At 51.7% G+C, this 22,552-nt stretch overlaps 1 protein-coding gene across 1 annotated transcript; it reads right to left on the reverse strand.

The window, feature by feature from the left end:
- Positions 1–13,468: 13,468 nt before the first annotated feature.
- FEM1A (fem-1 homolog A) lies at positions 13,469–17,070 on the reverse strand. Its single transcript, XM_019964416.2, has one exon. It carries the CDS (start codon positions 16,925–16,927, stop codon positions 14,966–14,968), a length of 1,962 nt encoding a protein of 653 aa, XP_019819975.2. The 5' UTR covers positions 16,928–17,070; the 3' UTR covers positions 13,469–14,965.
- Between the last annotated feature and the right edge of the window lie 5,482 nt (positions 17,071–22,552).

Here is a 22,552-nt window from a genome sequence, read left to right on the forward strand (position 1 = left end):
CAAGAACTTTGGCCCAGATAGCCAGGAAGGGCTTCTCTGAGGAGGTTGTATTACAGCCAATATCTAGAGAAAGAAAAAGAGCTGGTCATCATGGGAAGAACTTGGAAAGGAAGGTGATCTTCTGGGCAGAGGATACAGGCTGTGCAAAGACCCTGGGGCAGGACCGCATATACTGTTGCGTGAACAGCAAAGACAGACAGAGTAGGTGAGGGGGATAGAGGGAGGAGGTCCGGGAGAGAGGGGACAGGCAGGTCGTGCAGGGCTTTGTGGGCTGCAGGAGGACTTAGGTTTTTGCTCTCAGGGAGTTGTGAGCCCTGGAGGGCTATGGGCAAAAGAGGGGCGGAGTCTGACTTAGGTGCTCACATGCGCCCTCTGATGGCTGCTGCAGGGAGGGCAGACGTGGGAGCGAGGCAGAAGCTCTGAGTCCAGGCCAGTGAGGCTGGAGGCTAGACCCCGGTGGAGGCAGAAGAGGGAGGAGAAGTGGACGCATTCAGAACGTGAGCTTTTATTTCGTCCCTGAAATGTGAGTCACAAGTCACAGCCCTTTTCTGGGCCGCATCTTTCTCACCTGTGCCATGGACCCGGGAAGCTTCGGTCTGGAACTCTGGTAGGTATATCACTGCATCAACCCAATGTATTTAAAAATGATCATTTTGAAAGCCCTGAGCTGAGGGCTTCACGTAGTGCATGGCATCCCAAGTGGCTCAGTGGTATAGAATCTGCCTGCCAATGCAGGAGACATGAGTTTGATCTCTGGGTCGGGAAGATCCCCTAGAGGAGGAAATGGCAACCTGCTCCAGTATTCTTACCTGGAAAATTCCATGGACAGAGGACCTGGCAGGCTAGGTCCATGGGGTGGCAAAGAATTGGACACGACTGAGTGACCGAGCTTGCATGCCTGCACTCACTTCATTCTCTCAATGGCCATGGGAGCTAGAAACAGTGTTCCCAGTTTACAGATGAGAAAACTGAGGTCAGGAGGGGTGGTGTCATTTATCTAAGGTCATACAGCTCACAAGCAGTCTTTTGGGGCAGGATAAGGAGCCAGGTGTCTCTCTACTGGATTTTAGCAGCTTGTGAATTTATGGCCTTGATTTTAAAAAATTCTTTGAAATATTCCTGTTCATTACTTGCTAATTTCTGGCTTCTCCACTACAGCCTGCCCACCTTGAGGGAGCTTGAGGCTGATCTGTCTTGCTCACTGCAGCATTTTCAGAACCCACCACAGACCGTGGCACACAATAACTATTCAGTAAAGTGAATCCTTTTGACAGACAGTTAGTGAGCACGTACTGTGGGCAGACCCTGCTGAGCGCTGTGGTCACAGGCCTGGTCCCTGCCCCCATGGAGCTTACTGGGCAGTAAGTGGAGAGGATGTGGATTCTTCCATCCATTTAGCCAACCAACATTTACTGAGCTCCTACAATGTGCAGGCCCTTTGATGTAGGGATGACTGAGTGGTCACCCCCTTAGGTGACCTGAGACACCTCTGTTCTGTCCTTCCAGGGGTCATGGAGAAGTTTCAGAGACAGAGTTACAGGGTGGTCAGGACTGTGATAAAGTGTAGGGGGCTCAAAGGGGATCCTTGACCAGCCTGGGGGGAATTAAGAGGACCTTCTGGAAGGAGGAAGTCAGCTGACACCAGAGGCTTATGTCAGAATGAACCATTGGTGGGCAAAAGTGTCCCTGGGGGTGGGCACAGCACTGGCAAAGGCCTGGAGGGGAGATCCTGTAGGGAAGGTCAACTTCACAGGAGGCCACAATTCCTGCTGCCCCAGCGCCCCCTGGTGGCCACCTCCAGCTCAGAGACCAGCTTACCTCACATGGCTCCAGGGGCCTGAGGGTGCTTCCTCTAGACCAAACAGCCTTGAAGGGAAAACAGAGGAGGGGCTTCCCTGGTGGTCCAGTAGCTAAGAATCCACCTTGCAATGCAAGAGACACTGGTTTGATCCCTAGTCCGGGAAGATTCCATATGCTGTAGAGCCACAACTACTCCCAGCCACAACTACTGAGCCCAAGTGCTCTAGAGCCTGTGCTTGGAAACAAGAGAAGTCACTGCAATCAGAAACCTGAGCGCTGCAACTGGAGAGTAGGCCCTGCTAGCCATAACTAGAAAAAGCTCTTTTGCAGGAGCAAAGACCCAGTACAGCCCCCTTCTCCTGCAAAAAAAAAAGGGGGGGTGGGAGTTTTTTTAATTTTTTCATATAATCAATATATTGCAAAGTCATCACCAATTCCAGAATGTTCTCATCACTCCTTAAAGAAGCCACATCCCCAATAGCAGTCACTTGGCAGCCGCCTCCTCAGACCCTGGCAACCATGAATCTGCTTTCTGTCTCTGGACGTTTCATATCAATGGTATCACACAGTATGTGGTCTTTGGCGTCTGACTTCTTTCACTCAGCAGAGCACAAACATGCATTCTTAGGCCACCCCTATTATCAGGAGCATGGGCTAGCTCTGTTTGTAAGTTCTTATTCTTTTTCATGGCTGCATAGTATTCTTCCCCCCAAATCCCCTTCATAACCCGTATGAGAAACACTGTTGGAAGCTGGATAGCTAGAGCAGTGGGGTGCCTTGGGGTTGATCAGGCAATCCATTGCAGGGTGGGACAAAAATATGAGAAATCACACTTTTATTTTTTATTGTCTGGTTGCACCATCGCCACCCAGTGATGGCCATGGAGTGTCCAGGCTCTCGCCTCAGGTGAGGTAATGAACAAACACATGCCTGGGCAGAGTTGTCCACCAGGGTGCTGGTGTGGAGGTCTGCAGATGGCCCGTGATGAGGCAACCAGTGTCTTGTTTCTTCTAGAAGCATCTGCTTCCTGCTCAGGTCTGGCTCTGTCCTGGGCCTTTGCCAGAGGTCTTGATGCTGGTTGCCCTGACCCACAACCAGGCCAGACAGGCACTCGCTCCGGAAAATGAAAGTCTAGTGGAGTCAGAAGGAGGAAGTTTCTGGAGGCTGTGTAGCCACCCCCTGCCCCACTCTTCTGCCCATGCAAATAGAGGGCCTTCTAGAAAGGGGGCTCCACCCTGAGAGGGGCCAGGGTGGGGTCTTTCCTGAAGTGCTTGCTCTGGAATCAGCCTGCCTTCCTCCCAAGGTTGCAGAAACCGCCCTGGTTTAGATCATTAGTACTGAGTTGTGAAGTCCAGGGATCACTTCTCTGTCCTCCTCCCCTTGTCTGAAGTGTCTACGTGCCTGTTGGCCTCCAAAACCTCCGTCTTCACATGGCTTCAGTGCCCATATTCTCTCACCCCCTTCACGCCCCACGCCATCCCTCCCCACTCTCCTGGACTCCCTGGGGTCTCTCCCCTCCTCAGTGGCCTCAACTGTACACTCAGCCCTGTCTCCAGCTTGGACCTTCCTTGAGCTCCAGGTTCCAGATGCCTCGACGTCTCCAGGCGCTGGGGGTTCATGGGGGGCATCTCACACTCAGCATGGCCACTCTGTGTCTGACCAGCCTCCCTAACCTGTTCCCCCTACGTCTCTTCTTTGTGGATGGAAGCTCTGTCCTGGGAGTTGCTCAGCTAGAAGATGGCAGGCACCCTCGACTAACCTGTCAGTCAAGGTTTCTGCTTCTGCTTTCAAAAAACTGTCCAGAGCCCACCCACTTCTCTCCCCCTTCTGCTCCCACTTGGACCAGCGCCGTCACCTGCATCCTGGTCCCTAGACTCCCAGGCTCACTGCCAGTCTGCCCTCCCTGCAGCATCCACAAGAAGGCAGGCCCTGCCCCTCCTCTGCCCTTAGCCCTCCAGGGTCTCACCTCCCTGGGGGTAAACCTCCAAGTCCTACCTGAACGGCCTGTGCATTTCCTCCGTGCCCTCCGCTCCTCCCTGTCTCCCCCTCGCCCACTTGACTCCAGCCATACAGACTTCCTTGCTAGTTCCTCTAACACACTAGGCACAGTCCTGCCCCAGGGCCTTTGCATATGCTCTGCTCACTGCCCAGTGTCCTCCCTTCACACTCTGCCACAGCTCCTTCTCTCACCTTCTCCAGATCTTTGCTCAAATGTCACTCTCTCAATAGAGGCTTCTATGAGGTCCCCCCATTTAAAATTCATCTTCAATGGCACCCACCACCCCCCCTGACTATGCCTTCTTTTTCCATAACTCTGAGCACTTTGGGACAAATAGAAGTTACCTAGTCATCACACACATTGTTATTGGTCTTCTTTCGGAGGGCACAACGTTTGTCTGACTTCACTGTACCTGGTACACAGTAGGCTGTCAATAAGTGAACAAACATACCTTGTTGTATCCTGTTTCACTTTATTGCCCTCCACAAATATTGCATTTTTTTTTTAAACAAATTGAAGGTCTGTGGCAACTCTGCGACAAGCAAGTCGATCAGCACCATTTTCCCAACAGCCTCTGCTCCCTTTGTGTCTCGGTGCCACGTTTTGGTAATTCACACAGAATTTCAGACTTTTTCATCATGATTGTATTTGTCACAATGAGCTGTGATCAGTGCTCTTTGACTATTGTAATTTTGGGGATGCCATATAAGACTGTGAACTTAATAAATATATATGTGTTTTAAAAAAATTTTTTTGATGTGGATCACTTTTAAAGTCTTTATTGAATTTATTACAATATCACTTCTGTCTTATGTTTTATTTTTTAGACTGCCTGACCAGGGATCAAACCTACAGTCCCTGCATTGGAAGGCAAAGTCTTAATCATTTGACTGCCAGGGAAGTCCCCACTGTGCGTGTGTGTGTGTTCTGATTGCCGCACCCGCTAGCTCATTCCCCCTCTCTTCCCCTCTCCTTGGGCCCCCTTATCCCCTGAGACACAAGAATATTGAAATTAGGTCAGTGAACAACCCCACAATGGCCTCTACATGTTCTATGGAAAGGAAGAATCACACATCTCTGTAAATCAGAAGCTAGAGATGAAGCTTCATAAGGAAGGCATGCCAAAAGCAGAGAGCGGCCGATCGCTGGGCCTCTTGCTACAAATAATTAGCCAAGTTGTGAATGCAAAGAAAGGAAAAGGCTTTGAAGGAAATCAAGTGCTACTCCAGTGAATGCACGAATGATAACAGAATGAAATAGCCTCACTGCTGATAGGGAGAAAGTTTCTGTGGTCGGGATAGGAGATCAAACCAGCCACAGCATTCCTTCCTGTAAGCCAAAGCCTCATCCAGACCCCGGCCCTAGCCCTCTTCAGTTCTGTGACGGCAGAGAGAGGTGAGGAGACTACAGGAGAAAAGTGTGAGGCCCGCAGAAGGGGGTTCATGAGGTTGAAGGAAAGAGGCCGTCTTCATAGCAGAACAGCGCAAGGGGAAGGAGTGAGCGCTGGTGTAGTAGCTGCTGCAAGTCCTCCAGAAAATCTGGCTCAGGTCATTCAGGAAGGCAGCTACGCTAAACGAGAGAACTGCTGCACACTTTTATTTTTATTTATTTATGTTTATTTTGGGCTGTGCTGGGTCTTCATTGTGGCGGGCAGGGATGACTCTTCGTTGCAGCGCACAGGCTTCTCGTGGCGGTGGCTTCTCTTGTTGCAGAGCGCGGGTTCTAGGGCACCTGGGCTTCAGTAATTGCAGCCGGTGGGCTCCGTAGTTGCAGATCCCGGGCTCTAGAGCACAAGCTCAATAGTGGTGGCACACAGGCTTAGCTGCTTCTGAGGCATCTGTGGGATCTTCCCAGACCAGGGATAGAACTTGTGTCTCCATTGGCAGGCCGATTCTTCACCACTGGACCACCAGGGAAGTCCTGCACATTTAACAGAATACAGTCTTAGTGTAAATATAACTTATATACACTGGGAACTGGAGAAGGGAATGGCAGCCCACTCCAGTATTCTTGCCTGGGAAATCCCGTGGACAGAGCAGCCTGGTCCACGGGGTTGCAGAGTCGGACACGACTAAACGACTGAGCGTGCACACACACACACATGCACTGGGAAACCTCAAAATTTGTGTGACTTGATTTATTACGATATTCACTTTATTGCCATGGTCTGGACCCAAACTTACAGCGCCTCTGAGGTCTGCCTGAATTTGCATTACTGCTTAAGTCTGTTTTTGTCTTGAAAACAATCTCTTTTTCTGGTTTACAGCAAGGTGATTCAGTTATACATATGTATATATTTTCATATTATTTTCTGTTATGGTTTAATACAGAATACTGCTGTCTATGAGGTCGCACAGAGTCGGACACGACTGAAGCGACTTAGCAGCAGCAGTATCCCATTGTATACAGGTACTGCTGCTTCTTCATCCATTTATCTGTTGATGGCTACTCAGATTGCTTCTGTGTCATGGCTATTGTAAATAGTGTTGCTATGAACATACAGGTACATGTATCTTTTCAAATTAGAGCTTTCTTCATATATATGCCCACTAGTGCAGTTGCTTCCCTGGTGGCTGAGAGGTTAAAGCGTCTGCCCGCAATGCGGGAGACATGGGTTCGATCCCTGGGTCAGGAAGATTCCCTGGAGAAGGAAATGGCAACCCACTCCAGTATTCTTGCCTGGAGAATCCCGTGGATGGAGGAGCCTGGTGGGCTACAGTCCACGGGGTCGCAAAGAGTCGGACACGACTGAGGGACTTCACTTAGGGGAGTTGCAGGTTGTTCTATTTTTATTTTTTTTAAGGAACCTCCATACTGTTCTCCATAGTGGCTGCACCAATTGTACATCCCCACCAAAGGTATAAGAGGGTTCTCTTTTCTCCACATCCTCTCCAGCATTTGGAGAGCATTTTTAACGATGGCCATTCTGACCAGTGTGAGGTGGTACATAATTTTAGTTTTTGATCTTCATTTCTCTTATGATCAATGATATTGACCATCTTTTAGGTGCCTATTTTCCATCTGTATGTCTTCCTTGGAGAAATGTCTATTTAGGTCTTCTGCCCATTTTTAGATTGGGTTGTTTGTTTTTGTTATTGAGTTGTATAACTGTATGTTTTGGAAATGAAGCCCTTGTCAGTTGCATCATTTGCAAATATTTTCTGGTAGTCTTAGGTTGTCTTCTTTTCCTTTTGTTTATGGTTTCCCTTGCTGTGCAAAACAGACTCTTGATACTATGTTCCCTTCTTGCCTGCCAGTGAGTGAACAGTGTGTATTGAACACTGTTCAATACACAATACAATGTATTTACTGAACAGTGTGTATTGGCACCGACTGTATGCCAGGGACTGTTTCAGACACACTGTTGATTAAAGCAGACCCTGTTTCTGCTCACACATCTGTGGGGGAGATAGATATTAGAGTAAGTGGTTACAACCAAGATGGTCCTGGGTGTGGTGGGACATGGTGGAAGGGGAAACAGGGATAAGAGTGGCTGTGGGAGGCTTCCTGGAGGGGCTCATTCCAGGGAGAAAGGGTGTTCTAGGTAAGGGGCAGAGCCCAGCATAAGGCCCTGTGGTGGGAAGGAGCATGGGGCTTGGGAAGGGGAGGGCAGAGCCAGTGTGGTCCAACCTGGTACAGAACTGTGTCCAGCCGTGCTGGGGGGGGGGGGGAGGGGAGGGGGGGACAGAGGGGAGAACAGGATGGTTCCTTTATTTGTGGGGATCCAGAGTCACTGACTCAATGGACATGAGTTTGAGCAAACTCCAGGAGGTAGGGAAAGACAGGGAACCCTGGCACACTGCAGTCCATGGGGTTGCAGAGTCCGACAGGACTTAGTGACTAACAAGATGCTGCGATGAGCATTCACTTACACTAGGGGGCACCCTTGAACAACAGCTCCTGCCTCTCCTTCCCGGTGGCTGGGAAAGGGCTTCTTCCTAAAAGAAACCAGGCAGGGAGGGAGTCAGAACCGCCAGAGAGTGCCAGCTTCCAGGCCATGCCAAAGGCCACTCTCCCTGTTAACAACCTCTGTAAATAAGATCAGCAGCTGTATAAACATGCCCATTCACTGGATGTTTGGAAATCGTTCAGTCTAATGCTGTTGGAGACCAGAGGCCAGAGAGGGCAGACACCTGCCTTAGGTCACACAGCAAGACCTACCCTGCCTTGCTACACAGTGTCTCCTCCCAACCCCAAATGCCCCTGGGTGGGGATCTTTTATTTTTAACCTGGTCAGTGAACACACCGCCTTTTTATAGCCCTGGAAGGAGCCCAGGGTTTCCAATTTCCAAAGGAAGTTTTTTTTTAAAAATGGTCCTCTTCCTGAGAAAAGGAACGGCCTGACCTCTCAGAGGGCCCTAGCCCCATCTCTTATTTTTACCCGAGGCTCCCTGGGGTTCCCCCTGACCCCTCAGCGGGTGCTGCACACATTCGCATCCCTGGTGTTTCTTAGAGGCCCCTTCTGTCAGTCTGGGCCATCACGCCCTCTCAAAGCCTCCCCGGGATTCGCAGGCTTTGCTTACCTGTCTACCCTCCTCAGCATTGCTGCTGGCCATCTGCCTTCTTACTTAATTTCTATTCCTTGAGTCGTTTAATATTTTTCTTTAAACAGATTTAAAAACCAACTTTTTTTTTCTTCCTGGAATTAGATAGGGCTGATGGTGGCATCCTTAAGGTTATACTAAAGCCACTAACTGTACATTTAAAGTGGTAAAACTTGGGACTTCCCTGTTGGTCCAGTAGTTAAGCCTCCACATTTCCAATGCAGGGGAGGTGGGATGGATCCTTGGCGGGGAAACTAAGATCCCACATGCCTCGTGGTGCAGTCAAAAATAAATTAAAAAAAAAAATATATATATATATATATATATTTTAAATGCAAAAAAAAACACAAAACACCCCAAACCCTTAAAAGAATCATCTTAAGATTTTAAATAAATAAAATGATAAGGTTTTATCTCAGAAAAAGATTGTTAAAAAATATGAACTTGTCTTTATTTTGAACTTTTCGAGTATTAACATCTATGAATTCACATATTGGAAATAGAGGGCCTAGCCATACTTTGTTCCCCAAAACACATTCAAATAAATGTATAATTACTAAAGTTTTTTTACAGGTCACCTGTGATTGTTATGTATAAATGAGTGTGCAGGCAGTAGGCACCTATGACAGCTTCGCTGAGCACTTTCCTGTGTGCCAGGGTTTCTTGGATAAACTCATTTAATTCTTCATGCCCACTCCAGTATTGTTGCCTGGAAAATTCCATGAACAGAAGAGACTGGTGGGCTACAATCCCTGGTGTTGCAGAGTTGGACACAACTGGGTGACTGAACCCACTGCACTGCAATGCTGGTAGGCAGCTGCTACCACCAACCCCATTTCACAGATGAGGAAACTGAGGCTCAGGGAGAGGAAGTGCCATTCCCAAGGTAATATGGCCTGTGTCCTAAGGCACCACACCACACTGCCCAGTGAACATATTCATTCTGAGTGAGGAAGCTGGACTATATCGGAGGATTGATTGCAAGGTGGTAACCGCAGGGCAGAATCTAGAACCCCACCCCACCAGCCCATCTGTTTCAGTCAATATTTTTTTATGTGGTCACTTTTTAAAGTCTTTATTTAATTTGTTACAATATTGTTTCTACTTTATGTTTTGTGTATTTGACCTCAAGGCATATGAGATCTTAGCTCCCTGACCAGGGATTGAACCCACATCCCCTGCATTAGAAGCAGGGTCTTCACCACTGGACCACCAGGCAAGCTTCTGTGTTTCATTCCATTTTATTAAACTTTCTAAAGAACCAGCTTTGCTTTCATTGGTTTTTACTCTATCATTTGCCCATTTCTATTTTGTTGATTTCCACTCTATTTTTTGGATTTAGTTGGCACTGAATTGTCTAGCTTTGTAAGGTGAGATTTTAGATCAGGCATTGGCATGCTTCTATCTATAAAGGGCTAAACATTATATTAATATTAATTAATTTATTAAGTACATATTTTAGGCTTTGGGGGCCAGATGCGTCTCTAGCATAACTTCTCAGTTCTGCCACTGCAGCGTGAGCGTGGCCACAGGGAAGGTGTGAGCACAGGAATGTGGCTGTGCCAGTAACACTTAATTTGTGAAAATGAGGCTGGATTTGGCCCATGGGCCACAGTTTGCAGATTCTGCTTTTCTTGTCTTCTAGCGCAAGCACTTAAAGCTCCACGTTGCCCTCTAAGCACTGCTTGAGCTGCACTGCACACATTAGCGTACCTTGTGCTGTATGAGGAGTCTAGCAGGCTATGGGGTCCCAAGAGAGTCAGACACGACTGAGCAAGTCAACAACAGCAGCAAAATGCTCAAAGAATTCTCTAGTTTTCTTGGTGATTTCTTCTTTGACTGAAGCTGGGTCACAGCTGCCGACCCACCAGCTCACTCACATGCCTTCCCCGGGGCTAAAAGCCTTTTATCAGTCAACACGTAGTGACTGAACTCCCACTACCTGCCAGACATTTTCCTAGTACTGACTAAACAGTGGTGAACAAGGCCGCTCCAGTGGAGCTCCCATTAGGCCCTGGAGTCACTCTGAGTCAGCAACTCTGCTCCATTTGTCCCCGGCCCATCAAACGGACCCACCATCCATCCACTTATTGGTTCTGGCCAACAAGCTCAGGAGTCACCTCAGACTCTTCTTCCCCAAACCAGTTCATCGAGTCCTGCCAGCCCTCCTCCAAAGATCTGAAATATGTTCATTTCTCTGCATCCCACCGCCTCCTCCAATCCGTTCTTCCAGCTGCAGCCAGTGATCTCAAGGCTTAAATCAGGCCATGTCTCTCCTTGGTGTGAAATTCTGCTTTGGTTCCCCACAGCCCTGAGGGTAAATATTGCTCTGTTCTGTAGGGCCTTAAGGCCCTACACCATCTGCCTGTGTCCACCAGCTCCTCCTGCATTCCCCCCTTTTCTTTTTGGTCACACCGCACAGCCTGTGGGATCTTAGTTCCCCAGTAACGGATTGGACCTGCATCCCTTGCAGTGGAAGCTCAGAGTATTAAACACTGGACCACCAAGGAAGTCCAGTCTCCTCACTCACTCTGATTCAGCCACACAGAGCTCCTTGTTCTTTTTTTTGAATGAGCCATGTGAGCTCATTTATTCATTCAACAAATGCTTAATGAACTACTGAGTTAGGCCCTCTTCTAGGTGCTATGGATGCAGCATGGGATGAACTTGAGTAGCTGCCATTCTAAGGAAGGGACATGATGAATAAACAAGGAAACAAAGAAAAAGGTGACAGGGTTAACGTTTTAAGGATTAAGAGGCAAGTACACAGGAGGATGGGGTAGAGGGTGTCTGGGGCCACATTACTGATATGATCTAGGAGGGCTTCATGGAGGAGGTGACATTCGAGCAAGACCATTGCTTGACGGGCTTTTAATAGAAGACATCAGGACTCAGGTCAGGGGGAGTTGGCTGCACTGGAGGATCTCAAATGTCCTGTTCACTGTGGAGGATCACCGTCTCTTTTGCAACCTACTAGAAAGACAGATGCTCAGGCCAGAGGAGGGAACACTCCCTCCCCCTGATCCCCCCCGCCCCCAGGACGGATGGTGCTGCCCGCATCTGCACTGGGTCTTGCTTAACACTTGTTGTGGCAACCACTGGGTGGATCCCCCCCACCCCCACCTTTACCCAGTCCTAACTGAATCTCCCAAAGGACTCCACACCCCCCAACCTTTCTGCAGGGACACGGGGTCAGCACCCTGCAGTGCCAGCCGAGTGCCACCATCCTGGGGGCTGGCCCATCATCTCCTTTTGGGCCTGTGATGTGAGCCCCTGAGCTGTGCTATCTTTAACCTCGGGCTGGGACGCTCTGCTCCCTGTAAACACTGCTCAGATGACAGTCCTGGAATCCCGTGGGGGTGGCGGGTTCCGTGTGTGGCAGAGCCATCAGGGGTTGCTCCCCAGTTGTTAGAGGAGGACTGGAATCTCCAGAGGCAAGAGGCATTGGTTCTTTCACTCACCACAGGGGTCACTCAGTGGGGACCGGCACAGACACTCCCAGGGTTCCGCAAGATCTGAGGCAGGCATTAACTGAACAGATGAGTCAGTGAGCAGAACTTCAGGCTGACTCCTGTGTGGAGGCCAGAAGTGGGGTAGGGGTCACACTGAGAGGGGCAGAGGCTCCCCCTGGTGGGGTGGGCTGCACACTTTCAATGCCTTCAACCTTGGGTCTCAGCCTTGCCCCCGGTGAGCTCAGGCAAACCTCCTCACTCTGAGCCTTTGTCTGCTGCGCCTACCAGCAAGGTGGGCCACCACCCTGGCTGTGTGACCTGGGGCAGACCACTTGGCCTCTCTGAGCTTGTCTCGTCACTGATAACTTGCACATAATAATTGACCCGGGTTTCCCAGGTGGCTCAGTGGTAAAGAATCCACCTGCCAATGCAGGAAATGCAGATTTGACTGCTGGATCTGGAAGATCCCCTGGAGAAGGAAATGACAACCCACTCATGTGTTCTTGAGGAGCCTGGTGGGCTACAGTTCAGGGGATCAGAAAAGAGTGGGACATGACTTGGTGGCTAAACAATAATCGACTGTCAGCACGACCCATGCCTGGGCTGCTGTGGCCCATCCAGTCCCAGTGAATGTCGCGATGTTGGCTGCCACGTGGCCTTCCGCTGGCCGCCATGTCAGGACCCAGGAGGACCTGCGTCATTCCTAAGTTCTGAGCTGCTGGGTCAACCCACACCGGAAATCTGCCTGAGCTTTACGAAGGCTTTCTCTGAGAGTCTCGGGCTTAAGTCACAATTCTCAGGCGTGAGCTTTTAAAGCATGCATCTGGCCCACATGGGTTCCCCTCTTTGGTGAGTCCTGTCAAACCCACGAATGGGGCCTATCATCCGGTCAGGGTTCAGTAAATGCTGCCAGTGCAGGTGTCTCCTGGGAGGCTGCTGAGTGGTGTGGGCTGGTAAGGGTCGTTGGGTCCCCATGAAATCAGGAGTTGGAGAACCCTCCAGCCCAATTTGCCACTGAAAGTGAGACGGCCCCAAGGCACAGTCTCCCTGTTGTCTCGGGAGGTGAGGATGTGGGGAAATGCCTGTCTCAGGTATGGCTGGGTCAATCCTTTCCTCTACAGGGGCTTGAACCCGGCCTGGTGCAAGGCAGGCCCTGGGGAAACAGTCAACATCGGACTCCCAGGACGGTGCTGTGGGCGAGGAGTTGACTGACGATGCCAGTGCAGAGAAAATCAGAATTTAACAACATGGCAGGACAAAAGGAAAGGGTGGGACTTTCCTCCGGGAAACCCAAGTTTATGCACAGACCTCTTGGACCAGAGGGTTCATAGGCTCCATCACATGGTCTCAGGGAAGCAGGGCTGAGTTGGGGGCCTTCCTGTTCCCTTAGACCTTCCGGAAGGTCAAATCATGCCATGCTCTCCTCTGAGGCAACCCTCCTGCACAGCAGAGTTGACGACTAAGTCAGTGGTTTTATGTTTTTTCTGCATTAATACATTTTCCTGACTAACTCTGACACTAAGCCCCAGGACATAAACTGGGATGGGAGCCGTGCTCCTTACCTGGGCCTTCCACACCAGGCAGACCCCTCCTCCCCCACCCACTCAGCACTCCCTTCCGCCCGCCCCCCCAAGTCGTCCATTTAACACAAGGTTGAACAACAGCACCGCACATGCAGTTGACACTCCTCCTCTTTTTATTCCGGGCTTCAGGAGGGACAGTGAGGGCGGTTCCCGCCTTGATGGAAGGCAAAACCTGGTCTTGGAAATAAAGAACGTCCTAACTAACACTGCAAATCCAAAGAGACCTGGTTCCCTCGCTGGGGGCGGGGCATCCGGGGACCCACTGTGCTGCGGAAGACTTCCATCAGTGTAGCTGCCCCGTGACAAGGCTGCAGGAGGGGCACCGGCTCCAGTCCCCTTCCGCTCTCCCAACAGGCCAAGAACACTCTCCTGCTGGCGGCCAGGGCCATGGAGGACAGGCCCTGAGAATCCCACTGGGGAGGGTTCTCTGGCAGGAGGACTAACAATCCCCCTCCCCAGAAGCCCCCAGTGACGGGAGGCCGAGAGACACCCACCGTCTATCTAGCTGACACAGTGGGTCAACAGTGTACCTGGCGTTGCCTCAGGGTCACCTGCATCCAGGTCTCTGAGCAGCTAAAAACTGGACACAGCCACTCAGGATGCTGGCCACGCACCTGTGCCGTCAGGCGTGACTTGTGACGTGGAAGCGGCCTGCGGTTTTAACTCATAAATTGTGAAAACCAAAGCCCAAACCAACCATGCTAGGTTTTGCTGGGCGAGAAGCAGCCTGGCCCCTAAAAAAGGCTAAGAGTGAACTATCAGAAAGAAACGTACTGTCACCTTCGCTCTGGGGACGGATACGTGGGGCTGGCACCTCCCTTCCTTAACACAATAAAGCTCACCTCTGCCGGCTGGGCCACCTCGGGCACGACAAAACCCTTGCTGCATGAAAATAACTTAGCGAGTCTGACAAACCAAAAATTTTAGAAAAAGAAAAAAAGTATATGGCAGCAAAACTTCAGGACTCCTGCAACACACCTGTAACCTGCCCGCTTAGTAAATAAACAGAACACCAAACCACGAAAGCTACGCAAAGGGCAGGCTGCCCCTCCCCGGGTGGAGACCCTTACCCACTGCAGGGTGGAGGGAGCAGGTGCGAACGTGCTAGAAAAGGCAGGTCTCCCAGTTTCCCCTCAGGGCCCCCCGTCCTAACCCTGCACTGGGGGGGGGTCTACGTCTATCCAGAGGCCGGACCAACTCTCAGCTTCTTCCTGCGTTTCTAGGTGGGGGAGGAAGGCAATGGCTTCAACTCATCCGCCTCTGAGTCAGAAGGAAAGACCCTCCTTAACCCAGGCAAACGGGGCGTGTGGGAGGTTGAGCGTCTTCTCAGGCCAAGGATGGGTGTGCAGGCTCCTGCAATAAAGTCCATTCTCCGAGCGTGTCACCCTGAAGGCTTCTAGCACCGACAGCTCGCTCACTCCTATCCCCGCTCCCTGCAGAGGGGAGAGGGGCCATGGAGGCGGGAGAGCCCCTCCCCTTTGTCGCTCTCCCAGGTTTCTAGCCACCGGAAGTGCTCCCAGAGAGAGGGCGGGACCGGTGCAGGCCCCGCCCTCCTGGGGTTCGCCTCTCCCACTGTGGTCAGTGTGGTCAGTGCAGCTCGATGAAGGCCTCCAGCTCCTCAGGGATGAAGCCCTTGTAGGGGATCTTGTTCTTGTCCAGGGCGCGGGCTGCAAGGCACTGCAGGGTCACGTAGTTGAAGGGCTGGATGGTGCTCTTGGCCAGCAGCTTCTCGTCCAGCAGCTCGTAGGCCGTCTTCTTGAAGGCGTTGGTGGCGTCCATGTGGGCCCCCGCCTCAATCAGGGCGTTCATGATGCCCGGGCAGTTGTTCTGTGCTGCGATGTGCAGTGGGGTGTTGTTGTCGAAGTCCCGGCTGTCTGGGTCGGCCCCGCAGTCCAGCAGCACCTTGACCACCTGCAGGGAGGGGAACCTGCCCACCGGGTAGCGGCCCACGTTGGTGGTCTCTGCATCCACGGCCATGTGCAAAGGGGTGAAGCCGTTCTTGCCACGAGGGGCGCACTTGAGCAGCCGGTAGACTGTCTGGTGTTTCAGGTGCTCCTGGTCGGGCGTACACTCCACCTTCTCCAGCAGGTAGAGCAGGTGGAGGATGATGGCCAGGGCCTTGGTAAACTGTGCCGAGTCCCCGGGCTCCTTGGGCAGCTGCAGGGCCCGCTCCACTTCCCGCACCCCTTTGCACAGCACCCCCATGAGGTCTGCGAAGCCGATGGGCGTGCCTAGGCTGCCCTTGGCCGAGCGGTCCTGGAGCACGTAGGAGAAGAGTTCGGCGAAGGACAGGAAACTGCTGGCCGTCATGGGACTCAGAGGCTCCAGGTTGTTTTGCTGCATGTCCAGGGCATACTTCCAAAGGCGGATGCAGCGCTCGAAGTTGCCCGAATCGGCGTACACAGCGCCCCGGTAGCGGATGTAGTAAGACGTGTCCGGGTGGGAAGGACCTAGGATGCGCTCTCGGATCAGCAGGGCCTGCATGCGCATCTCATCTGGGTCGGTGATGAGCGCCTCCAGTTCCTCGGTGGTGTTCACCTCCCTCGAGTAGTCATAGGCCAGGACCAGTTGCGGGGGCTCCGGTTTGGGCAGATACTCGCCCCCCTGGTGCCGCAGCTCCATGGCCCGTCTCCAGTGTTTCAGGGCCCCGAGCAGATCCCGCTTCTTATCCACGTAGGTGGCTCCCAGCAGCTCCAAGGCTTCCACGGCGGCTTCCCTGCTGGTGGGGCAGCAGCTCTCGTACGATTCACCGCTCGGGGGTTCCTCGGGGGACGAGCGGGCGCCCTGGGGCTGCACCCTGGCCAGCCCGGGCTGCGCCTGCTCGTCCCCAGCAGGCTGCTCCTGGATGAGGTACTCCACGATGTTGGTGTGGCCCGTCACGCTGGCCGCCAGCAACGGTGTCATGCCGTAGCCATCACGCTCCATGCGGGCGTTGCAGCCGAGCAGCAGCTGCAGAATCTCCAGGCTGCCGGACTCGGCGCAGTCGTGCAGGGCTGTGTTGCCCTTGGCGCTGCGCCGGTTCACCTGGGCGCCCTGCTCCAGCAGGTAGCGGGCGATCTCGCGGTGGCCCTTGTAACAGGAGATCATGAGGCACGTGTGCCCGTGCCGGTTGGCCACCTCCAGGTCCGCCTGGTGCTCGCCCACCAAATAGCGCACCACCTCCAGGTGCCCGTCGAAGCAGGCGGCGCGCAGGGGCGTCGAGTTGGTACGCGTGGTGCGGTTCACCGAGGCCCCGCGGCGCAGCAGGCTCCGCACCACGTCCAAGTGGCCGGCGGCCGAGGCGGCCCACAGCGGCGGCGCGCCCTCGATGATCTCGCCATCGAAGTGCACCGAGCCGCCCGCCTCCACACTCGCGCCGCACCGGTCCACCAGGTACTCGACTACGTCCAGGTGGCCGTAACGGGCGGCGATGAGCAGCGGCGTACCCCCGCTGGCCACCTCGCCCGTCAGCTCTTCCAGCTCCTCCCGGCTGCGGCCGCTGAGCAGCTTCTGAAGGAGCTGCAGCTTGCCGTCGCGGGCGGCATTGTACACGGCGGTGTGGAGGTCCATGATCTGGGCCTCCGCCAGGCCATGGGCCGGCCGCCGGGGGACGACGGGACCGGGGGACGGCGGACTAGCGCCCCGAGGGGCAGGCGGCAACCTTCACCGTCTCCCCCACCGCCATCTTAGGTGCTTCTGGGGCGGAATAAAATGGCTGCCGCGGCCTGTTTCCGTTGGAGCATGGAAATGTGCAGGGAAATGTAGTTCTCTGAGCGGGCACACTCCGTGGGACAGAAGAAGAACTGTAAGGTGGTAGAACTACAACTCCCAGAATGCCGCGGGCCAGCCGCGGCGAAGTGGGTGCACGATGTATAGCGGGAATAGCAGTTCCAATCCCAGGCAATTGTGATGGAAACTGGCTGCTCGCGGACTACGACTTCCGTCATCCAATGCTATCGCAATGGCTTGTGGGACCCAGGGAAGTTTGGTTACGTACTTCCTGTGGCTGTTAGTGGCTGTCAGTGCCTGAGTCGACAGGAAACGCTGACTCCAGCCAGAGGACTGTATTCCATAAAAGGCAGGGCGAGCGACTTGGAGCCAACCAGAAGCGAGAACGAAGGCGAAGCCAGGCGAGTGGTCCGATTTGGGCTTCGCGAGGCTAAACCTCTCACTGGCAGGGGGCGCTCAGGAGAGGCAGGAAAGTGAGTCGGAGTGGGTACATTTGGAGAGCAGAAAGTACAGGTGGCCCTAAGGGTCCGTGTCCTGCGCACTTGTTCATTTCTCATTCATTTGTTCGTTCATTCACACACTTATATATTTATTTACTTACTCATTAATACCCTATTAAAATTTTAGTTTTCCTTCATTCACCCCTCAGCATCCTCAATGTTGTCCGGTCGCTCAATCGTGTCCAACTCTTTGCGGCCCCATGGACTGCAGCACGCCAGCAGCTTCTCTGTTCCTCACTGTCTCCTGGAGTTTGCTCAAACTCATGTACATTGACTCGGTGATAATTTGCAAGGCCTAGTGCAAATGGAAAATGTAGAGCCCCTTGTCCAAAAGTGATTAAAATTTTTCCAACAAAGACAGCAGGGCATTAAACAAAGCGTCAGGCCCTTCTGAGTGAGGGGTCCCAGATGACTGCTCACGTGGACACCCCTGTGAAGACAGAACTCCACACTCAAAGACAAACCCTTACCTCCAGCACTGTCTGACTTCCATTTTGCTGCTGCCTGCCCCAGGGTTATTGAAGATAATGGGAAAAATGAGGAAGTTGCCATGTCCAGGAATGTTCAAGAAATGCATGCTGTTCTCTACACCTCCTGACTTTTGTGTGGGCTGTTCCCTCTGCTTGGAATACTGTTCCAGACCTTCTTCACTTGGCTACCCCGTGGGCCTTCTTCAGGTCTCAGCTGAGACTTCAGGTCTTCCTGGATGATTCCTTGACCTAAGGCTTAGTGGGTGTCCTCCCTGGCACCATTGGCATTCTGATCCCTGAATCTTAGTGAAATACTATGTTTTGATCAATTCAGGGTGTTGTAATAAATACCACAGGCTGGGTAGCTATATTAGTTAGGAATCTCCACAGAAACTGGAGAAGGAAATGGCAGCCCACTCCAGTATTCTTGCCTGGAGAATTCCATGGACAGAGGAGCCTGGTGGGCTGCAGTCTACCGGTTGTAGAGAGTTAGACATGACTGAGTGACTTTCATTTTTCCAGAACCCAATAGGCTATATATATATTATATCCATATTCATATCTACACACACACACACACACACACACACACATTACATTTACCAAACTCAGGATTTGGCTGCTGACTGATCAAAAGCCAATAATCTAGTGGCAAGTGTCAGTAGAAAGGAAGGATGGTTTATTGAGAAAAGCCAGCAGTTTGAGAAGAAGGTTAACTTACGTTTAGAGCCCAACTCTGCAGATTCTGCTCAGCCATGACAATTTTTAAAGGGAAAAAGAGGGGAGTCTCAGTTAATCATTATGGTAAGAGCTAAGATTCTTCATCCTTTCTCCACTGTGTGCAGACCACTGACTTCTCCTGATCTTCTTTTTTTTTAAGAAAAAAAAAAATGTAGTCTTTTTTTCCAAACCCTTTGGCCACACTGCCTGTGTCTGAGACCTTAGTTTCCAGACCGGGGATTGAACCAGCACCTCCTGCTTTGGCAGTGTGGAGTCTTAGCCACTCTACCACCAGGGAAGTCCCTCCTGATCTTTCTCTGGATGCTGTCTTGCCTGCATGGTCCACCTGCAGGTTTGCTATGGGGAAGCTGGGAGTAGAGAGCCAGTAGTTCTTCAGTCCTTCATTCTTAACAGCTTTTAATCCAGGAAAGTAATCAACAGGTTAGGCAAGGGCATTGTATACATTCTGTAAAGCAAAAGTCAGGAATGCTACCCAGTGATCTCATTTTTTATGATTAAGGTTTAAGGGGAACAGAAATAGATAAACAGGAAAGAGGCAAATGAGATGCTTACAAATCCCCACTTGTCAGACATCATTCCACTTCTGTGAGATTAGGGACAGAGGTCCATCTCCTGTAACTTCTTCATGCTGACATAGAGCGCTGTGTTTTCAGAGAGGAAGATGTTGACATGGGTCTGTAGCATGTATTTGCCAACAGTTTTAGTTGCCTGCTTACATATGTGGGCAGAGCAAGCTATGATTATTCTAATCCCACAAAGATATAGATTATTACGAGCAATAGTGTTAATCTCATTCTTTCTTTGGACACTGAGACTATGCCTCTAGTGCCTACTCTGTGACTGCCTGTGCCTGCTCTTTTGTGACTCAGGGAGGCCCAGGAGACTTCAGCTTTACTACAGACAAGAGGCAGGGGACATAAAGGGGCTTTGTATTTGGGGAGGGCCCTGCAGGGCCCCTGGGAACTTTCCTTCTCCAGTTTCTCTGGAGATTCCTGACTAATATAGCCCCTGAACTCTTGTGGCTATGGAGTCTGAGAAGTTCTGTGATCTTCCATCTGTAAGCTGGAGAACAAGCAAAGCTGATGGTGTAACTCAGACTGAGTCCACAGCCCTGAAACTCAGGAGCTCTGATGTCTGAGGGTAGGAAATATGGATATCCCAATTCAAGAAGGAAGAGAATTAACCCTTCCGCCATTTCCTTGTTCTATTCCTGCCCTCCTTGGATTGGGTGAATCAAATGCTAACTAACCTCTTCCAGAAACACTCTCACAAACACACCCAGAAATAATGTTTTACCTGCTCCCTAGGCATCTCTTAGCCCAGTCAAGTTGACACGTACGGACTTCCCTGGTGGTCCAGTGGTTAACTTCCACTGCAGTGGGGCATGGGTTCAGTCCCTGGCTGGGGGAGTTCTGAATGTTGTGTAGTGCTGCCAAAAAACAAAACAAAACAAAACACACACACATACAATCGACACATACAATTAACCATCACAGTGGCTTTAACAACAAACATGTATTTCTTACAGTTTTGGAGGCTAGAAGTTGAAGGTTAGGATGCCAGCCTGATTAGGTTTCTGGTAAAGACTCTCTTCCTGGCTTGTAGACACCTCCTCACAGTGTCCTCACATAGAGGAGAGAAAGAAAGAGAGCTCCAGTCCCTTTACCCCTTTCTAAGTGCACCAAGGACTTTGCTGGTGGTCCAGTGGCTAAGACTCCCCCAATACAGGGGGCCCAGGTTTGATCCCTGCTCAGGGAACTAGATCCCACATGCAGCAACAAAGATCCTGTATGCCCCAACTAAGACCCAGTACAGCCAAAAAAAAAAAAAAAAAAAAGAGCTGTTAAATTGTCAGGATTTTTGACAACCAGAGATTAAACCCAGCCAGTATTGAACATTAAAACACAGAGATTTAACTCTTAACAAGTCATATAAAAACAAAAGTGAAAGTGCAAGTTGCTCAGTCGTGTCCAGTGCTTTGCAGCCCCAGGCCAGAATACTGGAGTGGGTAGCCTTTCCCTTCTCCAGGGGGTCTTCCCAACCCAGGGATTGAACCCAGGTCTCCCGAGTTGCAGGCAGATTCTTTACCAGCTGAGCCACAAGGGAAGCCCAATAAAACACAAAGGTGACACTCAAAACCTCACCACCTCCTAAGTGTTCACTAAGTATTGCTGTTGTCTATCTTTCAAGGTGACTTATGCCTCTGAATCTACATGGCAGAAATACCACACAGTGGTGTGGACCTGCCCACCTCTTTCTAGTTTTCCACTCTATGACTCCACCAGGTAGCTCAAAACCATTGATGGGAGTATCTACATTCTCAGCAACCCTCCTCCCAGGGCCCCCGACCTTGCTCTCTTTTTATTATTTTCTGGCCCCTATGTGGGATCTTAGTTCCCTGACCAGGAATGGAACCAGGGCTAGCCTCCCAACCCCCTGGCGGCACAGAAAGCAAGAGTCTCAACCGCTGGACGGCCCCGGAAGTCCCGCCTCACTCTATTTTGTTTCCCACAGCACGTTTCAGCTTGCGACCTAAGTTCCTATGTCATTTGCATGTTTATGGCATGTATCAGTCTGCCTGCTTACCATGCCAGCCCAGACAAGCCAGGGAGGTTGGCTGTTCGTGTTCACTGCTGTGTCCCAGTTTCTAGCAGCACACAGTAGGCGCTTGATAAATATGAGTGGCAGTGAATAAAGAGGTCGCTCCAGGAAGCCCATTTTAACCACACCTACACCCTGCCTAGGGCTTCTCAGGTGGCTCAGGAGTAAAGAATCTGCCTGCCAATGCAGGAGACTCAGGTTCGATCCCTGGGTAGGGAAGATACTCTGGCGAAGGAAATGGCAACTCATTCCCAGTATTCTTGCTTGGGAAATCCAATGGACAAGAAGGACCTGGAGAGCTACATACAGTCCATGGGGTGGCGAAAGGTCCGGCACGACTTAAGGACTAAACAACAACCACCCTTGCTAATGTTTCCTGGCCCTAGCAGGATCCACCTCCTTCTTGTGATACATTGGGGTTGGCCAAAAAGTTCGTTCCTGGTCATCCGTACCACGTGGCAGAGAACCCAACCGAGCTGTTCGGCCAACTCCACTATTTCTGCCGCCCAGCAGGCTTCCAGGGAGGGAGGCACAGTAGGGCCGCTATTTGGCAACGACGGTGGCCCACCCAGGTGGCGGCCCCTTCTCTCACCCCTCTGCATCTGGGGAGCCCGTTCTCCCAGCGCCTGTCCCCGCGCCAGGCCCGGGCGGCTGCAAACGTCCGGGCCCCCATGCGCGGGCACATCCCCGGCGGCCCGCCAGGTGCGCACCGCGGGGCGCCCGCAGCTGCGCGCTTGCCCTCCCGCGCAGCCTAATCGCGGCAACCGATGCGGGCCCACGGCCGGGCCACCTGCGCGTAGAAGCAAGGAAGCCGCGGGGACCTCTGGGGCGGGCCAAACCCCAGCTGGGAGGCTTTCATCAGAGGGCGGTTTAAAATCTTTCTAATGAGAAAATATTTCAAACGTTCAGGAACATAGGGAAAATAATATGAGAGACCCCCAAGATAGCAATGCCAAAGACAAGGCGTCCTCATTCAATCCCATAAATATTTCATGAGGGTACCAGTCGGGTTGGCATTGTTTTAGGAGCTGAGACACAACTGGGAGAAAAATACACAAACCCCCCTTCTCTCCGGAATCTGGTTCAAGGAGGGAGAGGCTGGTATGAAATTAAATAACTGTGTTCATTTGTAGGTGTGTGTTACGGGCTGAGTT

The sequence above is a fragment of the Bos indicus genome, chromosome 7 (genome assembly GCF_029378745.1).
Source record: "Bos indicus isolate NIAB-ARS_2022 breed Sahiwal x Tharparkar chromosome 7, NIAB-ARS_B.indTharparkar_mat_pri_1.0, whole genome shotgun sequence".
In the NCBI taxonomy this organism is placed as follows: Eukaryota; Metazoa; Chordata; class Mammalia; order Artiodactyla; family Bovidae; genus Bos; species Bos indicus.